Source organism: Paralichthys olivaceus, chromosome 6, assembly GCF_024713975.1.
Source record: "Paralichthys olivaceus isolate ysfri-2021 chromosome 6, ASM2471397v2, whole genome shotgun sequence".
Lineage (NCBI taxonomy): Eukaryota > Metazoa > Chordata > Actinopteri > Pleuronectiformes > Paralichthyidae > Paralichthys > Paralichthys olivaceus.
Genome location: NC_091098.1, coordinates 27,420,648 through 27,443,843, shown reverse-complemented (window position 1 = coordinate 27,443,843; position 23,196 = coordinate 27,420,648). Strand labels below are relative to the sequence as shown.

General features: G+C 43.1%; 1 protein-coding gene and 1 long non-coding RNA gene across 24 annotated transcripts; one reads left to right on the top strand and one right to left on the bottom strand.

Annotated features, from left to right (window-relative positions):
• Positions 1-899: 899 nt before the first annotated feature.
• Positions 900-21,310, bottom strand: tpd52l2b (tpd52 like 2b). 23 transcript variants are annotated; one of them, XM_069526422.1, is made up of 10 exons: positions 21,089-21,308; positions 16,270-16,427; positions 15,664-15,812; positions 14,493-14,552; positions 11,124-11,171; positions 8,527-8,628; positions 6,436-6,462; positions 5,278-5,322; positions 4,275-4,323; positions 900-3,824 (listed from the first exon to the last, which is right to left on the bottom strand). In XM_069526422.1, the coding sequence occupies exons 1-10, from the start codon at positions 21,105-21,107 to the stop codon at positions 3,816-3,818; spliced, it is 666 nt and encodes a 221-aa protein (XP_069382523.1). In that variant the 5' UTR covers positions 21,108-21,308; the 3' UTR covers positions 900-3,815. The 23 variants fall into 23 exon arrangements, with proteins under 23 accessions (XP_069382523.1, XP_069382515.1, XP_069382524.1 ...); XM_069526414.1 differs by having other exon boundaries at positions 900-3,791; XM_069526423.1 differs by having other exon boundaries at positions 5,278-5,319.
• Positions 4,675-5,221, top strand: LOC138410469 (uncharacterized). The gene is made up of 2 exons (XR_011243174.1): positions 4,675-5,107; positions 5,180-5,221. It is a non-coding gene; the product is annotated as an uncharacterized lncRNA (long non-coding RNA).
• Positions 21,311-23,196: the final 1,886 nt, after the last annotated feature.

Genomic DNA, 23,196 nt, shown 5'->3' with positions numbered 1-23,196 from the left:
GTGAAACAGTCATTCATGTTTTGAACTTTCACAGTCACACACACGTGATCATTGTCCCTGTAAGGACTGCAGCGCTCTCTTGTGGTCAAATGTATGAACTGTAGTTCATTGTAGTGTGTAGTCTGACTGAAGACTTTTAAATTCAGAATAAAAAAAAACAAACATGTTAGTTCTTCTGTCCAAGTGTTTCCGAACAGTTTGGTTTGAATTAGTTGATGATGAGGTTTTAAAAAAAGATTATAACCAACGACGAGCTGATTTAGAAACCACACAAAGAAAAGATGACGAGGAAAGTGAGATCATCACATTCTGTCCAAAGGACACTCGAGACTTTACTGAATCAAACCAAACTCAATTAGTCATTGACCTGAATCCATCAGACAGTGAAGTGAGTCTACAGCCGTCTTCAGTGAGACAACACTGTCTTTAACTCTGCCGTCCCCACACACTTGTCCCTGGTGGACTAGTGGACAGGATTCTGTGCTCTGCACAACACTCATTACATTTATATATGCAGAGTTTAGTGTGTCTGCTGTAGTTCATGGTAATAAAACACGATGTATTAAATACAGAATCATCATGTGCCTCTTGTGTCTGACAGTGTTCACAGGTCCATCATGTCTCTGTACCGTTAATACATGGATCATATATGTTGTCATTTAGCTCTAAATCAAACTGAACTATGCTTTTGTTGTTCTGTGAAGGTAAATACAGGATAAGACCCAGAAATATGGTTTCAGAGAAAGTGTTATTAGTTTAAATATCAGAGTTTGAATGAAGATACAGAAGATAAAACCTAAGAGTGTAAAACAAACATTCAAATAAATCATTTGTCAATAACCCAAGTGAATTCTGGGTTAATTTCAAGAAGAGATTTTAATTATTGACAGCAGAACAGGTTGTCATTTAAAGGAATGCTTTATTGATATCCAAACATATACAACAAAACCATAAACTGATTTTAATCATAAGCTTCCAAATCTGATCCCTTTTAATAATCCACGTCAGCTGGAACTAAATAAAGCTATGATTATATTCTACAGTCGTCCAGCGTCGGCTCCACCTGCTGCACTTCCCATTGGCACCAAAACAAAAAGTACATGATCCTTTTCTATCCAGAGTCCCACGGCTGATTTACAGGTTATATTCCCAAAGGTCGTTTCATTTGCAATTCACACTTTACATCTATTTTAAATGAGATTTTTTTGGAGTGAAAGTTAAAATAAATGTCTTTAGATATAAACGTCTCGTAGTGAGCGTCTGCGTTCTCACGTTGGCAAAGCAGAAAGTCAGAGAAATGTTTAAACATTTGCTTTTAACTGATAGTAACTGAATTATACACGTGATCGTCCTCCTGAATCCACGACCACAGAGAGAAAAAGAAACTTTGCTCGAACTAACAGAAAAATATCAACGAACAAAACTAGAAAATACACAAATGATCGAATCTGCAGCAGATTGACGGGAAGTTGTTTTTTTATTTCGCCTCTTCTTTTTCTACAAGCTTAAATCTTCCTGGGAAATTTAGTCTTTAATAACGGAAATATTAACGTCTTCATTATTTATTCATTTGTATTTCAGTTTAGAGACGAGGATACGAGAGCAGCGCTGAATGTTTGAGGCCATTTTCAAACCTCCAATATTTAATGTCACAGTGACTCCAGAAGGAACTGTCTTTTCTTTCCGGATCATCAAACCGGTCAACACATTTAAAAGGTTCACCAGGAACCGAGCGCACGTTATTTATCAATGAACCTTAGAATCAAGCGGATCAACTCTTGGTTCCACGTCGGTTCTGTCAGCTAATGTTTGTCTGAGGACATCGTGTTCACTTTGACCTGAACGGTTTAAATCTATGGCTCGAGTTCAAATCTTCCAGGGAAGTTTTGGCTTCAAACAGCTCGTTATGGATGATGTCACTTCCTGAAGCACAGGTCGACTCGTGACACTTTGACACCGAATTTTGGCAAAAATGAAAAAAACACTGAGCAACATTTGGAGAGTTGAGGTTTTTTTCTTCCTCCAGATGCTGAGATCACACGTGCATCACGAGCCTGCGGCTGCAGGAGCAGGGCGCTGCGCGTGGTTTGGGAGGTTTCACCACTAGAGGCAGTGTTGCACGTGTATCAGCGATCTTTGTGCCAGAAAAAACCAAAACACTAGAAAACTACTTTCTCCTCTTTTTCCACATTCAAGAGAAACGACTCAGGTTCCAGAGACGACTGAGAGAGAGAGAGTGTGTGTGTGTGTGTGTGTGTGTGGGGGGGGGGGCGCAGGTCAACAACAATAAGAGCAACTGTGACTTTGTGTTTCTTCCGGCCTCGTGCAGCGCGTGTGCACCATCAGGACATTTAGTGTGTTAACAGAAGTGCGTGTGTGCGTTGAGGGGTCGTTGGCAAAGCTTCGGTGACGGCAGCTGGACGTTTGTGACGTTGAGCCGTCAGACTCTCAACATCTTGATGCTAACTCCCCTTCCTTCAATCCAACCGGTCCGTGCGACAAAAACTAATTAGTACGAAACAAAAGGACTCGGTGTTCTACCAGCGACAGAACGGGCGAAGCGTTTAACGTGAGTCAGGCCGAGAGACAAGCGGCGATAGCGTTACACAGCAAAGCATCGTCTCACGTCGTCAGCAGAGGGAGGAGCCACAGAACTTAGACGCTGCTTCTCGCCCTGACGCCTACAACTCCACCGGAATGAGTCCGTTTCACAAACATGACGTTTCCGGGACATGAGCAGGAGAAACTGTCCGTGTCTGTGAAACTGAAACATTCTTCTCCCTTCAGACGTGATGAGCTCCGTCCCGCAGCATCGCTGACAATAGATTTATTCAGATATATTTATACATATTGATAAAAGTTATGTAAAAACATTATGCAAAGCAGTGTAAAATAGTTTATAATACAAAATGGTTTACGGTTTTATTTTTTCGGGGGTTTTTATTTTTACAGAAGACCTCGGTCGTCTTTGCATGGTTGTTATGGTTCAACTGAGATGAGATGTGCACATGCATGTAGCAGGAGTAGCTCCGCCCCCAACCCCCCCGCCCCAGTCATACCACTGACCTCTGACCTGTGAGTGAAACTGGGGACGAGGTGGGGAGAAGGTGACGCTCACTGAAGTAGTCAGAGAGAAGGTTGACGGAAATATTCGATTAAGTAGTGAATCAATGATTTTCTCCTCCTCCTCCCTCAGTCTGCAGATTTCCTGCTCCCTAAACAAACACCACCTCCTGCAGGAGATTCAAGTCAAATGTGATGAATTCAATTCGACCAAATCGTTTCAAACGAGCTGTGAACTGGATTTGGGGAACTTGAAGTCCGGGGACACTGAGTGTTTCTAAAACAGCTCGAGGCCAAAATGAAAAATGAATTTAGTTTAGATTTGAGCCCGAATGAGAACGTGAGGATCTGAGGGAGGAGGAGGCGATGCGACCACAGGCGACGAGTTTGTAAATGATTCAGGTTTAGAGATCAACAGCGAGGCAGAGGAGTAAAGGTTGACCTCCCACCTCAAATTCACAAGTCCGTCGCATCGGCCTGTCGGCGTTTAGGGGCACGTGAGCGGAGGTGAGGCGGCGAGGCGGAGGGTCAAAGGTCAGGGCTGACCCATGTGAGGTGACAACAGTACAGTCTCAGGTCATGAAGGAAGGTGGCAGTTAGGAGTGGGAGGAGGAACAGGAAGTGGAAGAGGCGGCGTGCGTTCAGAAAGGAGGATTCTCCTGAGTGGGGGTGGTGTCGGTGGGGGAGCCGACGGCGTCTCCGTTTCCTCTGGGGCCGACGACCTTATACTGCAGAGACAGAGTAGAGTCTCATTACTGTTCCTGTTTGAAATGGAAACAAGTTTAAAAACATCGCTTCAGTGTTCAAACTTCATTTCTCACTTTTTTATAAAAACATATTCATCAATAATAACAAAGAGTTAATGTGAAGCTGAGGAAGAGCCGCTGCTTCATGGAGCCTGAGCTCAGATCGTTCTGTAAACTGAAGGAAAGGCTTCTTATAACATCATCTTCATCATCTACTTTGTATTTAAATGGAATAAAATCAAATAACTCAAGGATGAATTCTGTCACAACAGAAATCTCAGATGTTTAACAGAATATTTCTTCCACAGAAGTTTTTCATTTTCACATTTTTCTCGATTTCTTTTAGAAAATCTGCCAGAAAATGAATCGAAACCTTTTTGACCCTGAAGAAACGACTCAGCTCTGATAAATAAACCTGATGAACTCGTTCAGGAGCTGATCAGTGAATTCTCGAGTCTAACTCACCTTCAGGTTTCCCATTTTATCCTCAAAGGACTTGAAGGTCGCAGAATTCCTGCAGAACAGACACAATTACATTCATGACAACTTCACACGGAAACCAGACACAGAAAACAACAGTTTACTTCAATAAACTTAACACCAAACATCAAATCTAATTCTATTTGTACAGCCCACATATCGTTATAAGTATAAATAATACAGGCTTCATCAGTGTGTTTCTCTAGACGTGGTTGATTCGTGTTCACAGAATCTGAGCCCGGCTCATTAAGAGACACTGAACCAGACAATCTGAGCCAAACTAATGTTTCCTGCTTCGTTTGAAATAATAACAAACATGAACTAACTACACGAGAAGCAGAAATCTAACGATGCAGATATAAAACGACCTGACGCTGATTAAATGTTAGAACTTCTTCTCTCCGTCAAGTGAGGAAGAGGAAGGTGGTGGTTTTCTTCAACATTAATGAAAAGATGTCAAAGTGTGGAAGCAGCATAGTAACAAGAGAGACACAGAGAGAGAGAGAGAGAGAGACAGCAGCAGGTAGAGTACAGAGAGAGAGAGAGAGACAGAGAGAGAGAGACAGAGAGAGAGACAGCAGCAGGTAGAGTACAAAGAGAGAGAGAGAGAGAGAGAGACAGGGAGAGACAGAGAGAGAGACAGAGAGAGAGAGACAGCAGCAGGTAGAGTACAGAGAGAGAGAGACAGCAGCAGGTAGAGTACAGAGAGAGAGAGACAGCAGCAGGTAGAGTACAGAGAGAGAGAGACAGCAGCAGGTAGAGTACAGAGAGAGAGAGACAGCAGCAGGTAGAGTACAGAGAGAGAGAGACAGCAGCAGGTAGAGTACAGAGAGAGACAGAGAGACAGAGAGAGAGAGGGAGAGACAGAGAGAGAGAGAGAGACACAGCAGGTAGAGTACAGAGAGAGAGAGACAGGGAGAGAGAGACAGCAGCAGGTAGAGTACAGAGAGAGACAGAGAGCGAGCAGCTGGTCAGTGTGTGACTTTACCTCATGGCGGGCATACTTATCGAGTGGCGAATGGAATAGTTGCTACTTTGTAAGCGTTAAAGAGGAGACAGAGAAGTGCAAGTGTTATAAAGCAAGCAGTGGCAAAATACACACACAGAGACACACACAGACAGACAGACACACACAGACAGACACACACAGACACACACACAGACAGACACACACAGAGACACACACACAGACAGACACACAGAGACACACACACAGACAGACACACAGAGACACACACAGAGACACACACACAGACAGACACACAGACACACACACACACAGACACACACAGACACACACACACACAGACACACACACAGACACACACACACACACACACACACACACACAGACAGACACAGAGACACACACACAGACAGACACACAGAGACACACACAGACACACACACACAGACACACACACAGACAGACAAACACACAGACACACAGACAGACACACAGACAGAGACACACACAGACAGACACACAGACAGACACACAGACAGACACACACAGACACACAGAGACACACAGACACACACAGACAGACACAGACAGACAGACACAGACAGACAGACACACAGACAGACACACAGACAGAATGCAGCAAGTCAAAGTTGAGACATTGCTTCACACAGCGTCCAAACACAAGTTCAGGACTTGTTGCCGAATATTAAATTAATTAAATTAATTAAAACATGAATCAAAAGTTTAACAAGTGTCAACAACAGCTGCTTAAAATCTCAACACAACAAACTGTCTCAGACTTTGTCCTCAACCATTAAACAGTTTTTACAAAGTGAAATGAAATTCTGCCACAATCTTAAAAACTATGCGTCCTCATGTTCTGACTTATAAAAAGTTCAAGATGCTCAAAGTTTTCTTTAACCCACAAGAACCCAGGTAGACAAAGACACGCCCCTTTAATGTGCCAAACGAGTCTTAACGAGCAGAAACAACGAGCACTGAACATCTCTGACGTTTAGTCTGATCGACCGTCTGCTCGGTTCTTGAGGGTTAAAGAAATGCATCATTATTAAAAATGCAGGTTAACATGTCTCCCATCCGTGTGCAGGAGGAAGCTTAACATATATGATGCGTCACTAGCGTTCGTCACATGACTGTACCAGGACATGTTAGTCTTACCTAAAGGAATTCGAGAAAGGTAGAGCTCTGCAGGAAAAACCACGGCAGCCATTCAAAACAAAGAGAGAGAGAGTGTGAGGCAAACGAAGCAGCAAAGCAAAACTAAACCACAACAAGGGAAAAGACACGGCACGTGAGACACCAGGTGAGACACCAGGTGAGACACAGCACGTGAGACACCAGGTGAGACACAGCAGGTGAGACACAGCAGGTGAGACACCAGGTGAGACACCAGGTGAGACACCAGGTGAGACACCAGGTGAGACACACCAGGTGAGACACAGCACGTGAGACACCAGGTGAGACACAGCACGTGAGACACAGCAGGTGAGACACAGCAGGTGAGACACAGCAGGTGAGACACCAGGTGAGACACAGCAGGTGAGACACAGCAGGTGAGACACAGCAGGTGAGACACAGCAGGTGAGACACAGCACGTGAGACACCAGGTGAGACACCAGGTGAGACACCAGGTGAGACACAGCATGTGAGACACCAGGTGAGACACAGCAGGTGAGACACAGCAGGTGAGACACCAGGTGAGACACAGCACGTGAGACACCAGTAGAGATACAGCAGGTGAGACACCAGGTGAGATACAGCACGTGAGAAACAGCAGGTGAGACACCAGGTGAGACACCAGGTGAGACACCAGACACCAGGTTAGACACAGCACGTGAGACACAGCACGTGAGACACCAGGTGAGACACAGCACGTGAGACACCAGGTGAGACACCAGGTGAGACACCAGGTGAGACACAGCATGTGAGACACCAGGTGAGACACAGCACGTGAGACACAGCACGTGAGACACAGCAGGTGAGGGCGTCCTCTAATCTCTATCTATGATCTGAAGTTTTGAGTTTTTGTTTGAAACACAGACTTGATGTAAATCTCTCTCTCTCTGTGTCTCTCTGTCTCTCTCTGTGTCTCTCTCTGTGTGTCTCTCTCTCTGTGTGTCTCTCTCTCTCTGTGTCTCTCTCTGTGTGTCTCTCTCTCTGTGTGTCTCTCTCTGTCTCTCGTGCAGCTGCAGTAACGCGTCCTCTCCTCCGGGTCACAGTCTCCCAGGTGTTATCACCACAACGTGCACGAGTCTATCTACAACAAAACAAACTACAGGTGCACCAGAGCAAACGGTTTGGATGGACAAGGACAACGTGCGACATGCAGCGATGGACATGAAGAGGAAACACACACACACACACACACGTATGTACACTCGGACCACAAAGTACACACACACACACTTGTATGAAGAGCAAACATGAATGTGTGTGTGAGAAGGAGGCGTCGTCAGGAAAAGAGAACATGAAGGAGTTAGAGCTTCAAGCTTCAGTCTGGTTGTTCTCTACAGTAAATGTTTCAGTCACTCATTCAAAATGAAGCTAAAGCAAATTAAACACACATCTAATTAAGATTCTAGGTTGAGAAGTCCAGCATCTTCACAGGTCTGGGATCAGTTGGAGGTCGGCACCATCACTGTACGAGCTCTACTTCTACTAAACATTCATTTGTTCAGCATCGACCTGTGAAGAGTTTTCATGGATGGTTCAACTTCTCCATGAGTTCAGATCCTAAGTTTAGGAGTAAATGAAGAAGTACACAGCTTCACTTTGTACAGATGGAAAACTAAAGGCATCGTGTTGAGCCACTGAGTTTAGAGAAGTGTCTGTACATCACTACTTCCTAGTTACAGTAAGAAACAGTTTCCATGTCTGAGACAGCTACAGAAACAATGAGCAGTGGATTCAAAGTGAAAACGAGAAGGTGTTCAGTTGAAGAGATAGAATCCTGGTTATGAGACTCATCCTGGATTATTAACGGTGGTTAAAGTTAACTGCCTCTTGTTTCTCACCACAGCACCGTGTCATAAACAGGATGTGGATTTTGAATTTTCCTTTTTCACATTTTAAAAATGTCCCAGAGAATCGTGGGTCATGTTGGGCGGGGGAGGTATTCATACCATCTCCAGCGGATTCACCACAGTGAATATCTTCAGTCAAGCACCGTTCTCTCTCAGCTCTGTTCGCTCTGCTCATTTGTTCTTGTAGCCGAGCCAGCGTCAGCCGCTCGGCTCCGGTTCATCGTACCTCATGTCGCCCAGCCTCCTGCTGATGGCCGTGCCCACTGTGCTGAGAGCTGCACTGGTTTTCTGTCCTGCCTGGGAAAGAGTCTCCTGAGTCTTCTTGTATCTAGAGAGGGGACGGACGGAGGGATGGAGAGAGAGAGGGGTGGGGGAAGAAGATGGGAAAGAGAACAGTGGGGAAAAGAAGAGGGGAGGACAGATGGTTGGAGTGTAATGAAAAGAAGATGTGGGACAGTGGGAAAAAATTTAAAAAAGGACAGGACGGGAGGGGCAGAGAGGAAGAGGAGGGACATAAATGAAGAAAGAAACAAAATGGATGGAGGGAAAGAAAGAATGAGGAAAAACAAGGTAGAGAGACGGGAGGGGGAGGGACAGGGCGGTAAAAAGACAGTGGGACATTAGAACAAACCACTCGATCACAGCAAACATCAAATAAACTAAACTAACAGTGAATCAGCTGAATGTTCACAGACACAGGTTTGTATTTACAGAGCTGCAGCCAGAGGTCACAGACGTTTCTACCATCACAGACGTTTCTATCATCACAGACGTTTACAGATGTTTCTACCATCACAGACGTTTCTATCATCACAGATGTTTCTATCATCACAGATGTTTCTACCATCACATACTTTTCTATCATCACAGATGTTTCTATCATCACAGATGTTTACAGATGTTTCTACCATCACAGATGTTTCTACCATCACATACGTTTCTATCATCACAGATGTTTCTATCATCACAGACGTTTCTATCATCACAGACGTTTCTATCATCACAGACGTTTCTATCATCACAGATGTTTCTATCATCACAGACGTTTCTATCATCACAGACGTTTCTATCATCACAGACGTTTACAGATGTTTCTATCATCACAGCTGTTTCTATCATCACAGACGTTTCTATCATCACAGACGTTTACAGATGTTTCTACCATCACAGATGTTTCTACCATCACAGCTGTTTCTATCATCACAGACGTTTCTATCATCACAGACGTTTCTATCATCACAGACGTTTACAGATGTTTCTACCATCACAGATGTTTCTACCATCACAGATGTTTCTATCATCACAGACGTTTCTATCATCACAGACGTTTCTATCATCACAGCTGCTCAGCTCCTGAAGGTTAGTGTCGTCTAACAGACGCCACCAACCTCCTGTCTCCATGTTTGGTTTTTAAATGTTCCGCCATTTACAACGTGAGCTCTTCTGTTCGTTAACAAACCAGACAGAAGGACAGGTCATGACGACGATCGTCTACTGTGGCCAAAAACATTTCTGTTTAATTTCAGCATCTTTCTTTTGAAACATTAGGACAGAAGCAGCGAAGAAGTCCAGTCAGCATTAATATAGATATGAGTCAGACTGAGTCCCACTGCAGCTCCACACTTCTGCAGGTTAATGTTCAGAGATGAAGAGAGCACACGGCGGCAAAAATCTAAAACACACAAGCTGCTCAACACATCATCTAGTCCCACAACACAAACATGACAAAAAGTTCATCAGACGTCTGTGAGCGAACAAAGGAAACGGAAGAGTTTATGGTCTGGAGGAATATTAGTCTGTGTGTTTATGACGAGGGGCAGTAGCTGCGCAGAGAAAAACCCTGGAAACACCAGAGACAGAATCAAAGTCTTCACACAGAGCAGCTGAGCTGAGATCAGTTCTGACCCAGGGTTTGTACACGATCAGTTCATGACTGTAGGTTTATTACAGCGTGTTAATATCTGTGTCACTGAGAAACGACTGCAACACACAGAGACGTGACAGACGAGACACAACGCCAAAACAAACATTTTAAAGCCAAAAAGATTTGGAATTAAGTGTCATCATGAGACCTTCCTGTACCTGAACATGTTGGAGACTTGAAATCAATTAACATTTCTTAAGACTTTGAGGAATCTGTGGAAGCCCTGTGAATCTCCGCAGGTTCCTCGGACCAGAAACGTGCAAACGCACTTTCAACCTTCTGATGCTTTTTGAAGATCGGTCACATCTGAAAACTTTTGACGTCCTCTTAAAAATGTGTGACAACAATAATTAATCAATTGAAGAGTGAGAGATCATGTTTAACACACAGACATCATTGTGACTCGAAAAGAAAGCTAATGAGAATATTTCCTTAAATATTGAACCGGCACAAATACACAAACACACAAAACTAAAATCCCACACACACACACACACAGTCTCTGCAGCAGATGTTCGTAGATGCACACAACTGTCACCATTTTTTTATTTTTAAGCCCAAGCAGATATATTCATGATCCTTTGTCAAACTTTATCACTGACTGTTCAATCAAAATAGTAACTGATGAATATTATTCTGCTCGTGTAGTTGTCGTTTGTATTTTCTTCTCTTGAAATGAACTTGTCTTTTAATGCTTGTTGGTAAAGTTCCGAACACGAGGCTGAACCTCTCTCTGCCTCTAACATGACTACAAACAAGATGTGCACTTTGAATAAGCAAAAGCAGAACTGAATAAAATCAAATAAAGCAAGAACAGTGACAAACAAGGAGAGAGCAAAGTAAAGAAAGCTTAGCTCATCTACAGAAACAAAACAGAAAAGAGAAAGGAGTCAACTCACGCTTCAGAGTGGGTAATGTCATCCAAAGTGGCTGAGGCGGACAGATATCTGAAGACACAACAGCAGGATCGTGACACAGGGGAGAGACACACACTCACAATACAGTACAGTAGAGATCACACTGTGGTGGGCATGCAGCTGGAGCCAGGATTCAGATTTAACTCTGGGGAAACGTTTTCTTTATTAGAAGAACATAAAGCAAAATCATAGGGCAGCAAACGGCTGCTGTTTCAAATGACTCCTGAAGACTCACAAAACCACGCAACGATTAAAACACGTGTAGCTGACGAACACACACGGAACTGTATTTCATTTTTAATTGTACACTATTGCAGTTAATAAGTGTAGCTGACGAACACACACAACACACACACGCACGCACGCACGCACACGCACGCACGCACACGCACACACGCACACGCTGACAGGAGACGTGACGTTCATCTGCTGGAGGCCTGACACACTCTGACTGTGAGTGACAGCTCGAGCTCAGACGTTGTCATTGTCCACAGATTCATAACGGACACATCGGGCTCTACAGGAGACGGCTCTCGTTTTAGACGTGTCTCCTTCAGACAAGGCTCGTCTCTATATCCAGACTCACACCAGGACAATGCTGCTGACTGTACAACATAGTGACTACACACACACACACACACACACACACACACACACACACACACACACACACACACACACACACACACACACACACACACACACACACACACACACACACACACACACACACACACACACACACACACAGCACTTCACTGTGTGACTGTAGAAATACACAACAGGTCCAACAGAAACAGGGTTTCTGTCTTTCACGTCTGGAGGTTTGTTTGTCGAAGATTTTCTTTTGACTGATGGATGAAGAAAAGCTGCTGAGGTGTAATTAGATTTTTTAGATTTATGCTGAAACTTGAAAACATCATCAAGTAAAACAGTCGACAGACTTGAGTGATTGATTCTTGACTCTAACCCGTCCAGTTTTCATGACAACCCGCTCCGAGTCTTTGTGGCTCCAACCTTTTCATAATTCATAACCCATTTCTCTCTTGGCCTCACGTGTCAGATGACTAAGCAGAACGCCGTCTCTTTCAACTCTCCTCCCTCCATCTCACCCTCACATTCCTCTCCTCCCATTTGTTGCTGCAGCAGCAAGTCTGGTGTGTATGTGGGTGAGAGACACAAGCACTCACCTTACTGTGCATTGTGTGTTAGTGTGTGTGTGTGTGTGTGTGTGTGTGTTGTCCTCAACCAAGACTAATACTGAGGGAATCTGAATCTTTGAAATATAACGTTGATTAAATCAGTTTTTTCAGACTAAAACTTTCAGGTCGTTCTCATCACACTGACGTTTGTTCAAGTCGTTCTTTCAGTTCGGTTTGAATTAGTTAGTCATGATTGACAGCGGAGACTGTCTCAGGATTGGTCGAAGCCCGTGTATGGGCGGGAACTTGTCAACAGGACAACGATCACTGCTGCACAGACTGACTGCAAATGACGTCACCACCACAAGATGGCAGTGTTTGTATCTTACCTTTTTTTATTTTTTCAATGTGGGAAAAGCGAGTTCATCTTTATTTTCTCTGAACAGATTTTATTTTGATGTGTGTGTGTGTGTGTGTGTGTGTGTGTGTGTGTGTGTGTGTGTGTGTGTGTGTGTGTGTGTGTGTGTGTGTGTGTGTGTGTGTGTGTGAGAGCAGCGTCACTGTCAGCTAAGCGTATTTCTGTAATCCTGCCAATCCAGTTCATGTCAGAGCAGCCACCGGAACATTCCATCAGCCTCAGACTTCACAGCAGCAGCCATGAACAGAAAACTCACCGATTCTGTTTTTCTCTATTCCAACGTCGACCCGAGGAAACTAAGAGTTCAGGCACACGACGTCTGGTTATGGAGCTAATTTGCTCTTTTGAGATGGAGCAGAGTTTAGACCGTCCAACGCTGTGACCAGCAAATTTCCATTAGCGCACAATGGAGCTCTGTCTCTGATATAAACACATGAAACCTATGACTCGGACAATGAGATATATCTTTTATCTCAATTTTTCCGTCTGTGGGCTTCATGTCCCAGAGACAGATTCAGACCCAGCCAGTAAACTGCCTCTTTTACCGGCCACATCCGGCATCAGGCACTCAACACACCATTACTTCCTCCCTCAGGCTCATTACGTGACGTGCAAACAACACCAGTAAGTGCTTATCAACGGAGTCAGATTTGTAGGTGGTCGATTTGTGCTCTCAAGGTAAAACAAACAACAGAATAAAGCACATTTCTAAATGACTGGATGAGTCAAGTATTAGATTAGAAGAAAATAATATAATCAGCTTGAATAAAACTCTATTTTCCAAATGCAAAGAAAAAGATCTAACTAATGTTGATGAAGAGGAAGCAGAGGACACCTGGGGTCTGAGAGAGGAAGCAGCGGACAGATGGACGATGGTGATTAAAAAACATAACAAACAGAAAGAGACATAACAGCTGATCTCCATTCAAATCAATCCTGTGTCTCCTAATTCCTGAACCTGAAAGCATCACATTCCAAATCCAAGTTGAAAATGTGAATACAGGTTGTAAAGATAGAATTGTAAAGCCGACCACCTATTGGAAATGAAAAGCAGCTCTGATCATTATTTCTTTAGAGCTTTCTTGCATTTTTAGTTTGATGCAATAATGAAAAGTATTTCATCACATTAACACTGAAACAAAAACTGGTGCGTCACGTTCGACATCACGAAAGCTCAGCAAGTTAATGTTTCCATCACTGGTGATCAGAGGAGTCTAATGCAGATCCATGTGAAAGAGAGAACGATGACTGTGTTCGTTCATATCACAAACAGCAAGATGTGGTAACACTGTGGTCTCCAGAATAAACCTGGACTCCTGCAGGATTCAGTAAATTTAAGATCTTAAGAAGTGTAACACACATGAGGGGATGTCAGAGGCCCAGCACTATTTACACTTCCCCATAATTCAATAGCTGAAGATAAGGTGTAGTAGAGTAAACACCAGGCTCTCTCTCAAACTACAGACAGACGGTATCAGACTGTTTCTTTTAAACCCCTTCTGTAAATCCCAGCAGGTTCCTCAACAGGGTCAAATATATTTTCAAATGAACGAGACTGAACTCATCTTATATAAAAATGTGCCTGATAATGGTTACAGGTGAGACCTGCGACAGATAAACGACCTCCCGCCAGACACGAAGTCAAACACAGACGACGGACATGTTTAGCGTTCTCAAACATGGTTAGAAGGTGAGACGAGAGTGTGAGTAGAAGTAAGAGCGTGAGAGAGCAAACACTGCAGAAGCCCCGACATGAGCGGTGAGCGAGCAGCAAACAGAGCGTGGACTCACAGATCCAAACTGGTAACTCTCTCATTCCACTCGCCCAATTTCTCAGAGGTTCTCACAAAGCTAGAAACAGAGACACGAGGGTGTTACGCTGCTTCCACGCGCTCTCGGAGCCGGCTGGCTCGGTTAGCAGATCACAAATTCAATTAGAATCATCACTAATAAATAAAATGTGTCGTCTTTGGAAAACATTCAAAGTCATCAAGTTTGTCCGCCTGTGTCCCCTGTGCCAATAGAAACCCTGGTACTGATCGAGTCAAATGGAGATGTCCTTCAAATTCAGTGCATCACCTGTAAACCTCTAGAAGCAGAGGGTCCACGGGCGAACTCACTACAGGAGAATTTGAATTTAAAGTTTAAATAGATTTAAATTCACAAACATTGTCATTATCAAGGCTCAGTCCTCCGCCTCGTCAGCTGTGTGCTCCTGATGACCTAATAATATTTTGTTGTGTGCAGCAGGGAATTTCCCCCAAATGGCTGCAAGAGATAGTTATCTGCATGATCATGTTTTAATAGATCTAAAATAAGAACTACAATATTAAGAACATTCCTTCTTTCCTGCAGGAGGGGGCCTCTTCCTCTTCCTCCTGATGGACTGTAGTGTCTTTACGTTTGTTGTGTGCAGTCAACAGAGAAATGTTCGTATCTAAAAAACTAAACAATTACATGGTTCTAAATCATTTTTGTATTTTGAAACACAATTTCAGTACAAAACCTTTTTGCTGAAAGAAGCGTTTAAAGGTTCTCCAGGAAATGACATCACAGGAAGTAAAAATATCAACGTAAAGACCGGAGGAACATTTTGTACTGCAGAGTTCAGAGGGTTAAAATAATTCTGCAACATCCAGAAACCGTCAGTCAAGAAAATTCCTATTAAATATATATATATGTATATACACACATATATATACATGATAATATTAATAATAATAATGATCTTTTTATTTTATCCTGTTTGAAATGACAACATGCTCATATCTTCCTCACCAACCGACTCCAGTCACCAATCTGGTACAATGTGATTTAGAGAAAACTTTCTTAACTGGTTAAACTTGAAGTATCTGCTCTTTGTGTGATGAGCGTTTAAACCAAACCTTGATTTAATCTGGCTGCGGATGTTTATACTTTTTTTAGACCAAGTATCTCTGTGAGCTGAGGGATGAGTACATACGCGTTGGAGGTCTGTACGTCCTGCCAGCTCTTGCTGAGGTTCTGTTTGAGTTCGTTGAGCGGGCTGAGGCCGAGCTTCCTCTTCAGCTCTGTGGCGTGTCTCTCTTTGGCGGACAAAACCTGACGCAGAGTGTTGATCTCCTCCTCCACCTGAAACACAACCGGAGAGTGAGTTCAGTCTGCTCCTCGTGCTGTGTTTTCATTCTGCTAAAGCACAGATACTCAAATCCAACTCATCCATGTGTACAAGTGTATTTATAATCATTAGCAAATTCATCATTGAGTTATTTCCAAAAATGTGTTGGGTGAGAAAATCTAAACAATCGATTCTTGAGAACAGGAGACGATCGATATTGATCTTCTAAACTATACGAATTAAGTTTCCATCTTGATTCAATAGAGGAAGATAAATGATTAGTACAACAGTGACTGATGTAAAGAAAACCACATCCTAGCAACTCATTTTAAATAAAGTTTCTTTTTAAGTCTGGTAGTTGGAGGTATAGACAAAAAACATCTTCGCTGATAAAAAAAGAAAGGATTTGAAGACACATCCACAGGTCACATGACTCTAACACCTGGTGGTGTTGGAATGGCCGGTCGTTACCTTGGTGAGCTCAGTGCGCAGCTCCTCCGCCTCTTCCTCCGTCAGGCCGGGTGGGAGAGGGTTGACTGAATTTCCCACCGCTCCCTCCACCACCATGTCTGACTGACTGTCTGCGTGATCCACACTGAGGCCCTTGTTGGGAGAGTTCAGGTTGATATCTGAGCGGAGGAGGGTGAAGAAAAGGAGACGTTATGGACGAGTGAAAAAAAGCAGAGGGACAAGCAGACGCACATTTAGACCAGATGAAGTGTTAAAAGCCCAGAGTGGTTCGCTCAGTATCTATTTCAGTGACACGCACAGAAGCTGGGGCCAAGGAGGGGCGAGTGTGGCCAGCAGGAGATATGGGACAGGAAGAGAAGGCAACAGTTACCGGAGCCGAGACCTGAAATGCATTCTGGGAGAGTGACTTGAGATCCAGGGATTGGAAATGATGAGATATTATTGGTACATTTCCAGATCAAATGTCTGATTGGGGGGTGGGGGGTGGGGTCTCAAACGTGAGCTGTTCTCAGACATGAAGAAGAAGCAGCAGATCGACTCGTTCACAACAACAGGAACGTGTGGGGAGCATTCAGGCGAGGGGCGGAGCCTGTAGAGCAGCAGGAGGCGGGACATGACGTATAACTTCTGCAAAAACGTACACTGACATAAACTAGACAGGAAATATCAAATACAGAACAGAAGCACATTTAGATCTAACTTTTGTCAAGATTACTGATCCAGAGACGCGTCACTGCAGAAAATGCCAGTTTAGACAATGAATCTGCCGCCGTCGGGTTTTTATGACAATCAGCTCATCTTGCGTCATCACCTGAGGAGACCAGCGTCATTTTGGCAGATACAGACGTTTGGCACAGTCAGAGCTGAGTTAGAGGACGACAGGACACAAGGAGGAAAAGAGACTGGAGCAAATGAATGCTGCGTAAAACTAGACGTAGTCTCTGAAAGAGTGTTTATCTCATTTGTTGGAATCGTCTTCACATCCCCATCATTACACAAAGAGCTCAGGCACTGAATCTGTTGTGACTGTGGCCAAGTGGGAACACAACCTCATACTTTTAGCTGTGGGGACGTTCACCGCTGAAGCAGAGACGATTAGCAGAAGTTAGTGAGAAAGTGTTTTCAACGTGTTGCCTGCTCAAGCTTCTCCAGGATTAAAATCATTTATAGTCCAGTAAACAAACTTATTGTGAAACAACAACCTCACAACACAGTGAACGGACTTAATCCACCTCACTTCAAGCAGCACTGAGCTCAACACCACTGCCTGACAGCAACAGACACACAACAGACACGCAACAGACACGCAACAGTCGGCAGCTGGAGAAAAACACAAGCGTTGCAGGAGACACCGATTCTGCAGGAAGTGAGTTTGAATTAACGTCCGTGTTCACGACTCCGCCCTCAAGGTATATTGATTCAGACCCGCCCACACACACACACAACAGCAGTGAGGTCAAACCGAGACAAAGAAAGAAAGAATAACAATAAGTCTCAGATATACTTTGTTATCACGTCTCCTTCAGACACTCAGTTCCTACACTTCCCAGAATGCCCCCTGACTACATCCAATCAGTCCGAGCTCCACTTCTTTGAATCAAACATGAGTTGCAGATGGAAGTTGAACGTAGTTTCCTGCGACCTCTCGGCCGGTCGTCTAACCAGTCTGCAAACACTGAGGCACGGAACTGATAACGGCCACACCCCTCAGAACACCACCTGGCTGTTGCAATGCATTCTGGTCTATTTTCATGCTCAAACAAACGTATAACCACCAACATGGACCCTGAAGAACACACACGACAGACATCCGTTAATAATATTCTGTGGAATGAAGTTTTTACTTGAGCAAACACTAAGAGAGGCGTCACGTGATTCTACACGAAGCAGGAAAAGTCCGCAGCTCGGCCAAATGTCTTCGTCTTCGGTTTAACAGCATCTTTTAAGAAGGAACAGTGGACAGACGCGTCCTCGTTACTCCTGTTTGTCTTTAAAATAATTTGTATCACCTCCTGAAAGCCGATCCCTCTCAGACAGGAAGCCTGACACAACATGATGGCCACTCAGCGTTACAGAGAACAGGATGCAGCGCTACATGTCTCATTAGTACGTCCCTGAGGGGACACTGCAGACGTAGTCCCCTGAAGATGTCTCAGCTTGAACTCATGTGATCTCGTGCTATAGCTCATCAAGGTTTTAAACGTTCAGGTTAAGTGAAGTCGATTTTAGAGGCTGCAGCCTGTGACACTGCTGGACGTTCTGTCTCTTAGCTTCAGACAAAGTGAAGACTGGACGTGTCCCTCACATGTTCTGGAGGTTCTGTATGTTAGAACAAACGTCTGAGTCAGTGTCTCAATAATGATGTCCACATCCTAACTTGAGACAGGGCTGAGGAGACATGGAGCTAAGTGAAGGTGGAGATATTTATCTTTAATAATGTCCACATCCTAACTTGAGACAGAGCTGAGGACACATGGAGCTAAGTGAAGGTGGAGACATTTATCTTTAATAATGTCCACATCCTAACTTGAGACAGGGCTGAGGACACAAGGAGCTAAGTGAAGGTGGAGACATTTATCTTTAATACTGTCCACATCCTAACTTGAGACAGAGCTGAGGACACATGGAGCTAAGTGAAGGTGGAGACATTTATCATTAATACTGTCCACATCCTAACTTGAGACAGGGCTGAGGACACAAGGAGCTAAGTGAAGGTGGAGACATTTATCTTTAATACTGTCCACATCCTAACTTGAGACAGAGCTGAGGACACAAGGAGCTAAGTCAAGGTGGAGACATTTATCTTTAATACTGTCCACATCCTAACTTGAGACAGAGCTGAGGACACAAGGAGCTAAGTCAAGGTGGAGACATTTATCTTTAATACTGTCCACATCCTAACTTGAGACAGAGCTGAGGACACATGGAGCTAAGTCAAGGTGGAGACATTTATCTTTAATACTGTCCACATCCTAACTTGAGACAGAGCTGAGGACACAAGGAGCTAAGTCAAGGTGGAGACATTTATCTTTAATACTGTCCACATCCTAACTTGAGACAGAGCTGAGGACACATGGAGCTAAGTGAAGGTGGAGACATTTACCTTTAATAATGTCCACATCCTAACTTGAGACAGAGCTGAGGACACATGGAGCTAAGTGAAGGTGGAGACATTTATCTTTAATAATGTCCACATCCTAACTTGAGACAGGGCTGAGGACACAAGGAGCTAAGTGAAGGTGGAGACATTTATCTTTAATAATGTCCACATCCTAACTTGAGACAGGGCTGAGGACACATGGAGCTAAGTGAAGGTGGAGACATTTACCTTTAATAATGTCCACATCCTAACTTGAGACAGGGCTGAGGACACAAGGAGCTAAGTGAAGGTGGAGACATTTATCTTTAATAATGTCCACATCCTAACTTGAGACAGGGCTGAGGACACATGGAGCTAAGTGAAGGTGGAGACATTTACCTTTAATAATGTCCACATCCTAACTTGAGACAGGGCTGAGGACACAAGGAGCTAAGTGAAGGTGGAGACATTTATCTTTAATAATGTCCACATCCTAACTTGAGACAGAGCTGAGGACACAAGGAGCTAAGTGAAGGTGGAGACATTTATCTTTAATAATGTCCACATCCTAACTTGAGACAGAGCTGAGGACACATGGAGCTAAGTGAAGGTGGAGACATTTATCTTTAATAATGTCCACATCCTAACTTGAGACAGGGCTGAGGACACAAGGAGCTAAGTGAAGGTGGAGACATTTATCTTTAATACTGTCCACATCCTAACTTGAGACAGAGCTGAGGACACAAGGAGCTAAGTCAAGGTGGAGACATTTATCTTTAATACTGTCCACATCCTAACTTGAGACAGAGCTGAGGACACAAGGAGCTAAGTCAAGGTGGAGACATTTATCTTTAATACTGTCCACATCCTAACTTGAGACAGAGCTGAGGACACATGGAGCTAAGTCAAGGTGGAGACATTTATCTTTAATACTGTCCACATCCTAACTTGAGACAGAGCTGAGGACACAAGGAGCTAAGTCAAGGTGGAGACATTTATCTTTAATACTGTCCACATCCTAACTTGAGACAGAGCTGAGGACACATGGAGCTAAGTGAAGGTGGAGACATTTACCTTTAATAATGTCCACATCCTAACTTGAGACAGAGCTGAGGACACATGGAGCTAAGTGAAGGTGGAGACATTTATCTTTAATAATGTCCACATCCTAACTTGAGACAGAGCTGAGGACACATGGAGCTAAGTGAAGGTGGAGACATTTATCTTTAATAATGTCCACATCCTAACTTGAGACAGGGCTGAGGACACATGGAGCTAAGTGAAGGTGGAGACATTTACCTTTAATAATGTCCACATCCTAACTTGAGACAGGGCTGAGGACACAAGGAGCTAAGTGAAGGTGGAGACATTTATCTTTAATAATGTCCACATCCTAACTTGAGACAGGGCTGAGGACACATGTAGCTAAGTGAAGGTGGAGACATTTACCTTTAATAATGTCCACATCCTAACTTGAGACAGGGCTGAGGACACAAGGAGCTAAGTGAAGGTGGAGACATTTATCTTTAATAATGTCCACATCCTAACTTGAGACAGGGCTGAGGACACATGGAGCTAAGTGAAGGTGGAGACATTTACCTTTAATAATGTCCACATCCTAACTTGAGACAGGGCTGAGGACACAAGGAGCTAAGTGAAGGTGGAGACATTTATAGCAGATGTTTACGTGTCTCCGGCGCTAGGCTAGGCTACTCATGCTAAGCTAACAGTTCACGTTACCTTGACTCGCGGGATCCATGACTTGGTTGTGACGGAGCTCGTTGAGAGGGAAGTGGAAGTGAAGTGAAGTGAGACGAGCAGCGGAGACGAGAGACTCTGATTCTGTCTCTGAGCTTCAGTCTGTCCCGGACAAGAGACAACGACGATCCAGAGAAGAAGAAGAAGAAGACGAAGAAGAGCACAGCGGCCAGCCAGCCACATCCGGTCCACAGTTTCAAAATAAAAGCTGCGTCTCATCCTTCAGAACAGTGATTGCGTCACAGAGACGCGACAGCAACATTGAAGTTTATGAAAGATAGATAAATAGATATATAGATAGATAGATAGATAGATAGATAAATAGATAGATAGATAGATAGATAGATAGATAAATAGATATATAGATAGATAGATAGATAGATAGATAAATAGATAGATAGATAGATAGATAGATAGATAGATAAATAGATAGATAGATAGATAAATAGATATAAAGACAGACAGATAGATAGATAGATAGATAGATAGATAGATAGATAGATAGATAGATATAAAGACAGACAGATAGATAGATAGATAAATAGATAGATAGATAGATAGATAGATAGATAGATAGATAGATAAATAGATATAAAGACAGACAGATAGATAGATAGATAGATAGATAGATAAATAGATAGATAGATAGAGAGACAGACAGATAGATAGAAAGATAAATAGATAGATAGATGGATGAACTTTATAAATATCTATCTTTTTAAATATCTAGATTCCTCATTGGATGGATTTCAATCATGAGATAAATGAAATGTTGACATTTCTGATTGATTCTTTATCTTAACTTCATCCTGGAATGTTTTCAAACTTGACAAAGACACAGTATTGAAATGTATTTCCCTCTGTAGTGATCATATCTGTAGTACAGTGGGTTTGGATTGTTTAAAACATGATGAATCCATTGGACCATTTGATTTCTGGCTCATTGTCAAGTGTTGAAAACAACGAGGGGACAGATGAGTCCAGAGAAAGATTCAGTAAAGTTTGAGCTACAAGAACATTCAGTTCAAAATAGTTTTATATTGATAACCTCCATTCAGATGATGTTTAAATGTCAGTATCTAACAGCTAACTAACGCTGTGTTTCAGTTCAGTGGCCGTATCCTTCAGAGGGGTTTTAAATGTGTAAGACATATATCTTTTACACATTAGTTCTGTTGGTTGTTCGGTTGAGTTTTATTTAAAAATAAATTCTCCTCTCAGTTTTCTGCTCGATCACTGCCGCCATTTTCGTTTGTCACTGAAGTGCAATGCATCATGGGACTTGTAGGAGCCTTCTTTGCTCGGGACGTCCAATGAACTGGGTGTAGTCTTTAGAGCTTTTATTATGAAGATGTGACATTCAGACAGGAAGTTCTGTTCCTCAAGGCTCACGCATGCCTTTTCCGGCGAGCTGAAGTGACGTCACAGAGAGGAGCGTTTGTAAGTTTTTATTTTGAAGCAAAATTTAGATAAAAAAGTTTGATTTCTTCAAATGTGAAGATTTAAAGAAACTTGCTATGAGCTCTTATTGTTTGAACTGTTCTGCAAAACCTCACACTTTGAATAAGGATTATGAAAACAGTAAAATAATATCTGATCCAGGTTTTCTGTGTCTCGGATTTGGATCAACTCATAAACCTGATTCAGAGACGCCAACAGAAAGTTCAAAACATGTGAACGACCTGTGACGATAATTCAAAATGAAATATATTGTGACGTGACAAACAAAATACAGAAATCCTGTAAATGATTAATCACATGTTACTTCATCCATTCATATATCAAATAAAACCGGAACCTATGTTCTACGTCACGTCACAGAGAGAAAACACTTTGACTTGAGGTTGTGATGTCACCGGACATTCATCGCTGAGAGGAAGATATTTTCTGTTTTACTCAAAATATTTGATGTTAGAGATGAAATATTGTTTTATTGAAGTAAAACGCTGAAAGGTGATGATCATCACAACATCCTGCACAAGACTGAGAATAAAGATGGACGACATGGCAGCTCCGGAAACTGGAGCCAAAGTGTCTCTATCGCCCCCTGGTGTCTAGCTGCAGTAAAGGTCATAAACGCTCCTCCTCCA